The following is a 9,239-nucleotide window of genomic DNA, read 5'->3' as shown; positions in this document are numbered from 1 at the left end:
GGGAAGTTGTCCCATATAATTTGTTCAAATAACCCTTTCTTTCTCTCTTCTGGAAATCCTAAGATACGAATATTATTTAATTTCATTGAATCACTTAGGTCTCTGATTCTTCCCTCTTGGTCTAGTAATTTCCTTTCTTTTCGTCATTTTCCATAATTTTATCTTCTGTTTCACCTATTCTCTCCTCTGTTTCGCCCATCCTTGCTGTCACTGCATCTAGTTTATTTTTCACCTCATTTACAGCTTGTCTTAATTCATCATGAAACTGTAAGGTTGACTCCATGGGGGGAAGAAAATAGTAGGAGAGTAGAAAGATAAGGAAGAGAAAAGAGAAGAGGAGGAAATAAAATAAAAGAAAAAATAATAGCAATTAAAAAATAAACAGAAAAAAAAGAAAAACAACAACAAAAATAAAATTAAAAAAACAGACTAACATGGAAAACCTGAGAACAGTGGTCTGTTGGTGCCTTGGAGACAGTAGCTGTGTTGGTTGGTGGAGAGCGAATGACCGGTTGTGTGAGTGTCAATCTCACCCCAGTAGATGAGCAGTTACTAGTCTCTGAGGGCCAGGTTTGGCGTAAGTGGTCTGCCTCCCCTGGTAGGTCGCTGTCCAGTTCCCTGAAGCCCCACCGTGCTGATGTTGGGGAGGAAAAGGGTGACCTTCCCCCCCTCAATCTCTCCCCCTCAAAGTGTCCCAAACCATGCTGTTCAAGCAGCCTTCCCAGAGCAGTGTGGGCGCTGGTGGGCTGGTTTGTCCCACTCCACAGTCTCCCTGGGATTCAAAATCCCATGTGTGAGAGGATCCCACACTGTGGACCGAAATAGCACCACTCCACCCAGCCAACAAAGGGCCTCTGCCTGGCACCTGCAGGGTCTTTTGTTCTTGGAGCATTGGTAAACCCTCTTCTCATGGTACTTTATGGAGGGGACGGCTTTCTCTCAAGTGCACCTGTGAGAGTGTTACCCAGTCCGGGGTTGGCTCTCCTCCCCACGAGGTGCACCCACATGCATCGGTCTCTGGTCTGGAGATAGTTCAGCCACCCTGAAATCTCTGATCTTCATTCCTAAGGCTATTTGCAAAGTAGAAACTGTCTCTCTTTGTATTCTTCGTCTTCCAGACTGTGGTCTGGAGAGGTTTTTCTCTTATCCAAATATGATCCCACACTTCTACAGCCTCTCTTTCGTTTCTTCCCTAAGGGGTACCCCCCCACACACTTCCGTGCCTACACCGCCACCTGCTTTATCTCTCCCAATCCCTAGGCACGCACCTCTGAACCGCCAAGCTGTCTCTGTAGGCGCCTACAGAGGTTTCTGTTAGACTGTATCCTGGATTCCTGGAATTCCAAGTGTTCCGATCTCATTACTGCCGAGTTTGAGGGAGGAGGGAAATTCTGGTATCCCTACTCCTCTGCCATGTTGACTCCTCCCCCTGAAGATGTTAATTGTTTTTGTTGAAAAATGGACAGATTGATTTGCAATGCTTTTTCTCTTTGTTTTAATTTTAACATGTTCTCTTTCATTTTCATTTTTCCACTGTATGAATTTGAAGTGGCTAGGGGTATATTGGTTGTTTTGTACTTTTCTTCCTTGTAGTTTATTGTGTTTCTTGAATTTTTTGCTCATGTTTTATGTAAGTTTTGGAAAATATGTATATTATTATATCCTAATATTGCTTTTTCCCCAGGATACTCTCCTTCTAGGGCTCCAATTCCTTGTGTACTTGAGCTTTCTAGCAAATACCATATGTGTTTTAAGGTTTTTATTTATTTTGTTATACTTTATCCTTTCATGCTCCAGATACTCAACATTGTCTATAGTCTGGATATGATCTGAATTACTTTCCTCCTATTTTGGTTCTTTATTCCAATTGTGTCTAACATGATTAAATCCATCCATTCAGTCTTTAATATCAGTTATATTTTAGTATTTCATTTTATTTTTAATAGTTTCCAATTTGTTGCTTAAATTCTATATTTTGCAATGTGAATTGTAGGCTATAGTAATCAAAATCATTTAAATGTTTGTTTGTTTATTTATTTTGAGAGAGAAAGAGAGAGAGGGAGAGAGAGAGAGCACTGTTAGTGTAGAGCCTGGTTGGGCTCAAACTCACAAACTGTGAGATCAATGACCTGAGTTGAAACCAAGAGTCAGACACTTAGCTGACTGAGCCACCAAGGCACCCCAGTAATAAAAATTATTTAAATGTTTGTGTATGCTGATTCCCAAAGCTGGATCATCTGTGGATATAATCCTTTTGCTTTTTATCTTTTTTTTCCTGTTGACTTTTGTTCAATATCATATTTTTAATTCCTGGTTAAATTTTAGTGAACACCATCAAATTGTGAGCATAATTCAAGATGCTGGTTAATATCTTCCTGGAGAGAATATTTATTTTTAGTTTTGATTTGAGTGATCAACCATACCAGTTTTTGGCTGAGGGGTTTTCCAGAATGTGGTACTTTCTAAGATAAAGCCAGGAAAGTCCTGGAAAAATTGGGTTGGTTGGTCACCTTAATTCTTATAGAATAGTAAAATTAAGTGTGAGTTGACTTTAAAAACCTATGTTAGGCTAGTATATTTCTTTTTTAAAAAAAATGTTTATTTATTTCGAGAGAAAGAGAAAGTATGTGTGAACAGGAGAAAGCAGAGAAAGAGAAATTGAGAGAGAGAGAGAGAGAGAGAGAGAGGAGAGAATCTTAAGCAAGCTCCATGATCAGCGTGGACCATAATGTGGGGCTTGATCCCATGACCATGTGACCTGAGCCCAAACCAAGAGTTGGATGCTTAATGAACTGAGCCACTGAGGCTCCCCAGGCTAGTCTATTTCTAATTTTCCCTTACTCCAAGGTATAACATTTTGGAATCAAAATAAATCCTCAGGTATTTACCAGTCCCTTTCATCCATGGGGATCCTTGTGTTCCAATTTTTGTCCCTCTGCATTCCACCCCTTCATGATTGCTATAAGCTCATCTGGTTTTATCAGCTATCACTTTTGAATTGGCAAATTTCTTAAGGGAGAGAATGGCATCAAATCAGGCTCACTTCTCTATGCTCCTTTTGTCTTTGGAATCTTGGCTTTTACATATCGTTGCATTGGATACTCTCTGAAGCCACTTACAAAATATTTCTCTAACTTTTATAACTGTTCTTGGCAGAAGGATTAATCCGAAACAAATTAACATGTACTTGATGAATGTGGAAATGCCCATAACATGTCATGAAATTTTCTCAAGGGTTCCGATTCATAATTTAGCTTCATGTCTAGCTTAATATAATGACATGACATTATTTTGTCTGGTTTGCAAAATCAAGAATTAAGGTGGTTTCCAAAGGTCTAAATTTTAAGTTAGAATAGTGAATATAATTTCAGAATAAGATACAGCCAAATTTGATGCTTTCCTATTAGACTCTGCTTATTTTTCAACTGCATAGACACCCAGAGACTTCTAGACCCTTCACTGTGTGATTTTCTAGGATTTTGTCTGATCCTCAGGTTGTCCCTGAGACTGGACCACAGGAAAATGAGTGAAAAAGACTGGAAAGAAAAGAGCTAGAAGTGGGGCATTATATATCTAGTCCTTTGTAGGATGGAGCTTTCTGAAAAGTATCCATTAAATTATCCTTGATCTGAAAAACTCTATCTACATTTAGAATCTTACTGTCTTTGATAGCCTTAAGTATAGGAGTGATCATATTTAAGAAGTCTGAGGGTTCACCATGCCATCCCATAAAGAGAATGAAAGTGAGACCTAAGATTCTCATTTTATGTCAAGCCATCTGACAACTTGACCTCATCATTCCTTCTTGTGCCTTTCCAGCTATAGGATGTCTTTCCTCAGACACTCTAAATATATCCCTTCTCCTCTTCTCTCTCAGGGAACTGCCACTGTCTCACTTCTTTAGTAATCTATGGGATGGCGTTTCCTGTGGGTTTGCTGCTTGGTTTCTCTTGATAGTTCTGTCACAGTTGTCTGCAGAGTTCAATCACCCATCAGTGGGCTATGAATCTAGGGCATAGTTATAGGCAACTTACGACCTTGAGGTCAGAATCTATAGAAACATAGTGTCTGGAAACCTGGAGTTAGAGTCACATAATTAACTTTTGCAAAAAAATCTTTGGCTGTTTTGGTACCACTGCAATGCAGTGCAAGCAAACCATTGAAATTTATTTATTTATTTATTTATTTATTACCCAATGTAATTAACATACAGTGTTGCATTAGTTCCAGGTGTACAATATAGTGATTCATCAATTATATATATTACTCAGCACTCATCATGACAAATGCATTCCTTAATCCTCTTCACCTATTTTACCCACCCACCCCATCTCCCCTCTGGTAACCATCAGTTTGTTCTCTATTATTAAGAGTCTGTTTGATGGTTGGTCTCCTTTTTTCCCCTTTGTTTGTTTCTTAAATTCCACATATGAATGAAATCATATGGTATTTGCCTTTCTCTGACTGGCTTATTTCACTTAGCGTTATACTGTCTATACTGTCTATCCATGTTTTTGTAAAGGGCAAGATACCATTATTTTTATGGCTGAATAACATACCATTCTCTGTGTGTGTGTGTGTGTGTGTGTGTATCTCATATCTTCTTTATCCATTCATTTATTGATGAACACTTAGGCCTCTTTCATAAGTTGGCTATTGCAAATAATGTTGCAATAAATATAAGGGTGCATATAGCCCTTCAATTTGGTGTTTTTGTATTCTCTGGATAAATACCCAGTAGTGGAATTCCTGGATCATAGGGCAGTTCTTTTTTAATGCTTATTTATTTATTTTGAGAGAGAGAGAGAGAGAGAGAGAGAGAGCATATGCATGCGTGCGTGAGCTGGGTAGGGACACAGAGAGAGGGAGAGGGAGAATGCCAAGCAGGCTCTATGCTCAGTGTAGAGTTGGACATGAGGTTCTATCTCACGACTGTGATATCATGGCCTGAGCCAAAATCAAGTCAGATGCTTAACTGACTGAGCCATGCAGGTGCCCCATAATTTTTGACAACCTCCATACCGTCTTCCACTGTGGCTGCACCAGTTTGCATTTCCTCCAACAGTGCACAAGGGTTCCTTTTTCTGTACATCTTAGCAATAGTAACCAGACAAGAAAAAGGCATATAAGCCATCCAGATTGGTAAAGAAGAAGTAAAACTTACACTATTTGCAGATGACACAATACTATATATAGAAAACCCTAAAGACCCCACCAAAAAACTACTAGAAGTGATAAATGAATTCAGTAAGGCCATAGGATACAAAATCAATGTACAGAAATCTACTGCATTTCTATACACAAATAATAAATCAGCATAAAGAAAAATTAAGAAAGCAATCCCACTTACAATTGCACCAAAAATAATAAAATACCTGGGAATACTTAACCATAGAGGTGAAAGACCTGTACTCTGAAAACTATAAAACACTGACTAAAGAAATTGAAAATGCCACAAAGACATGGAAAGACATTCCATGCTGATGGATTGGAAGAAGAATATTGTTAAAATATCTATACTACCAAAAGCAATCTATGTATTTAATGTGATCCCTATTGAAATACCAACAGAATTTTTCATGGAACTAGTAACAAATAATCCTAACATTTGTATGAAACCACAAAAGACCCCAAATGGCCAAAGAAACCTTGAAAAAGAAAAACAATAGTAGAGCCATCACAATTCCAAACTTCAAGTTATATTAAAAGGCTGTAGTGATCAAGACAGTATGGTACTGGCATAAAATTTTTAAAATTCATATTCAAAAGCTTTATTTGAATGTGGGAGTATTTGAGGTCTATTTTTTAATTGATTCTAAACATAGTTCCAGAAATTACAAAGAAGAGCAGAGACAGAAGTAGAAAAAAATTATTTCTAAGCACCATGAAGAAAGGGAAATGTCTTTTTTTTGTCACCACTTTATCTCTAAGGCTTAGATTTGTGTTTGATCCATTGCATGTGCTCAGTAATTGTTATTTGACTGACTACTAGGAAGGTCTGAGGAGACACAGTTCTTGCTTACTTGACGGTATGATTTATGGGCTTAATAGCTTACACTCTGGAGTTTAACCTAACTGGGTTCCACTGCTAGCTCTTGGATGCATAGGTTTGAGCAAGATGCTCACTGTAACTAAGCAGCAGTTTTTCACGTGAAAAAAATTACATTAATAATATCTCATAGGGTTGTTGTGGGAAATGATTAAAATAATAAAGTATACATTTGCATCTCAAAAGTCTTAGTTCCTTTTCCTAAAAATATAGGTGTGAAATTTCTACATTATTTCAAATGTCTGCAAAGAAATAATCAACCAGACAAAAAAATTAATGTACATGAAGGGGATGCTTGCCTTTTTAAAAGATTCTGCATCCTGGGTGCAGATCTTCAGAATTTTACATAATGAACAGGATTCACAATCTTTGTCACTCTTAACTGGGAGCTTTGGTGAGGTTGATCAAATACCAGTCAGAGCCAGTACTGGAAGCCTCCTTTAAGCTAGTTAATGTAGCCTCCTGCTGTCAAGATCAAGTACGAACAACTCAAGAGAATGCAATCCATTTCATATCCTCATTCCCTAGAACAGAGATCTCAATAGATTTCCCAGGACACCTTCCATCTCCTGATTACCTTTCCCTTGTGGGGAGAGTCATGCTTTCATTAGCAATCCTTCCTGCATTCCTGCTCCAGCTAGGCAAGGTAATGGAAAACCTCATGTAACACAACATTTAAAAAATAACATCAATCCTTTGTACTGTTCTGTCACACATAGTCCACCCCCACGGATACTCCAGTTTATTGCTAGATTATGCAGAACTTCTGTTAGATAACGTATTTTTTTTTTTTTTAAATTTTTTTTTTTGAACGTTTATTTATTTATTTTTTTGGGACAGAGAGAGACAGAGCATGAACGGGGGAGGGGCAGAGAGAGAGGGAGACACAGAATCAGAAACAGGCTCCAGGCTCTGAGCCATCAGCCCAGAGCCTGACGCGGGGCTCGAACTCACGGACCGCGAGATCGTGACCTGGCTGAAGTCGGACGCTCAACCGACTGCGCCACCCAGGCGCCCCTAGATAACGTATTTTAAGGTAACACCATTTGCATAACATGCAAGCTGGGACCACCCGGGATTATAGAAAAAAGTCCCCTCCTACTTTGTCCTTTGTCTAAACTCTGGCTCTTTTCTCTGAGAACATTCGGACAATGCCACGATGGATCTCCTTGGTCTTAATGCTGTAGACAATGGGGTTGACAACAGGTGGGAAGAAGAGATAAGCATTGGCTATCATAGCATGCAGCAAAGGGGACACGTGGTGTCCAAAGCGGTGCACCATAGATAAGCCAATCATAGGCACATAGTAAGCGAGCACAGCACAGATATGTGAGCCACATGTGTTGAGTGCCTTCCTCCGCCCCTCCCCAGTGGTGATACTCATTACAGTGTGGAGTATGAGCCCATAGGAGATGACAATAAGCAGTGAATCCAGCCCAAAAGTGGAGGTAACAATGAAAAGCCCATAGATATTGTTGATAGAAATGTCCCCGCAAGGTAGATGGATAAGGTTGGGGTGGAGGCAATAGGAATGGGAGAGGACGTTGTGGCCACAGAAGGGCAGGAGCCTTAAAAGCATGGGCAATGGGGCCATGAGCATAATGCTTTTCAGCCCCATGACAGCTCCTGTGCCAAAGATACGGGGCAGGGTTAGAATGGCTGTATAGCGCAGTGGGCTATAGATGGCCACAAATCGGTCCACAGACATGGCCAGCAACACAGCTGACTCCATAATGGAGAATGAATGGATGAAAAACATCTGAAAAAGGCATACATCAAAACTAATCTCAGTGATGCCAAAAAGGAAGATGCCTAGCACCGTAGGCAGAGTAGATGCAGAGACACCAACCTCAGCCAGTGCCAACATGGCAAGAAGGAGGTACATGGGCTGGTGTAGGGCAGTGTCTGTTCTGATGACATGAAGGATGGTGCCATTCCCAAGGAAGATGATAATGTACATCAGGCAGAAGGGGATGGATATCCAGAGGTGCTCTGCCTCCAGCCCTGGGATGCCAATCAGAATGAACGTTGTAGGTAAGAACTCCAAAGAGCTATTAGAGTTCTTCATGTTGAGATCTCATCCTGTGGGATCAGTGCTACCTTAAAAATTAGAAAAAAACTAGTGAGGTCACGTTATAATGGAGAAAGACCCCTGGACACTGAGGGAAGGGAAGAAGAAAACAAAGCTCACAGATTTAGGTTGCCAATGATCTCCTTCCTGAAAATTGACAGATGGCCACCATCAGAAAATTCCCAGTATTAAAGGGGTTACAGTCTCCATCAGAGAAAAACTCGAGGCTGATAGAAAATTATCCCTCTAAATTGTACTTCCTTTTGGGTCTGCTAAAGGAGAAACGACTCTCTTGTCTTGGTGTGGAGATGCCTGACCCTGGCTGCTAGGGAGACAAGCACGTGTGTGGAGGCAATCTCAGGGTAAGGGGTGGACTAATGTCAGGAAGTGGTGAACAAAGATATTTTTGATAAATATGGATATAAGGCAAAAAGCACAGTAAATAAAAACACCCAGAAATGCCTGTTGAATGAATATAGATACATGAGTGATCGAGGTTCAAAGCAAGGCTAAGAAGTGGCAGTGACCACAGCCTGGAGCAAATGATTCAAAAATTAACTAAAAAAGAATAGAATCTGGATCCACACTGGGTTTAGATGTTCTGTGCTTTAAAATGACTAGGAAGCAACTTAAAGGATGATGTGTAAAGGTCAGAATGAGGCAAGAACAAAGGCTGATGGATTTGTATACAGACTTTAAAGCTCATGAAAATAGTCTGTCATGATGATATACAGATGGAAATAATTCTGTCATGATGATAGAAATAATCTCTTGACTCACAGTTCTAGAAGATGACCTACCTGATCCTTTGGACCTTCTTTCTGGCTCAGACACCCATGATTCCACTGCAACAACAACCCAGGGAACCTAAAGAGACTTTCAAGGAAGGTTCCTCTGGGCAGGGAAGGAAGGCAGCAGAGGGAAGGAGAAAACCACTTCCCTAAACTGGGTACATTTTAAGGTCAACATCATCTGGGATGGCACAGGAATCACAGTAGAATCCTGGACTGACAGTGCAGGAAGGACCTCTGGAAGTATTTTAAATTAATTTACCCCCCACTCACCCCTATGCATAATGCACACACACACACACACACACACACACACACACACATTTGC

At 40.1% G+C, this 9,239-nt stretch overlaps 1 protein-coding gene across 1 annotated transcript; it reads right to left on the bottom strand.

Annotated features, from left to right (window-relative positions):
• Positions 1-7,163: 7,163 nt before the first annotated feature.
• LOC122482580 (olfactory receptor 51J1) lies at positions 7,164-8,117 on the bottom strand. The gene is given in 3 exon segments (XM_043578886.1): positions 7,164-7,553; positions 7,555-7,811; positions 7,814-8,117. Coding segments are annotated over 3 exon segments (951 nt in total).
• Between the last annotated feature and the right edge of the window lie 1,122 nt (positions 8,118-9,239).

This window comes from Prionailurus bengalensis, chromosome D1 (genome assembly GCF_016509475.1).
Source record: "Prionailurus bengalensis isolate Pbe53 chromosome D1, Fcat_Pben_1.1_paternal_pri, whole genome shotgun sequence".
NCBI classification, from domain to species: Eukaryota; Metazoa; Chordata; class Mammalia; order Carnivora; family Felidae; genus Prionailurus; species Prionailurus bengalensis.
Note: the sequence above shows the minus strand (reverse complement) of the source record. Positions and strands in the feature narration are given on the sequence as shown.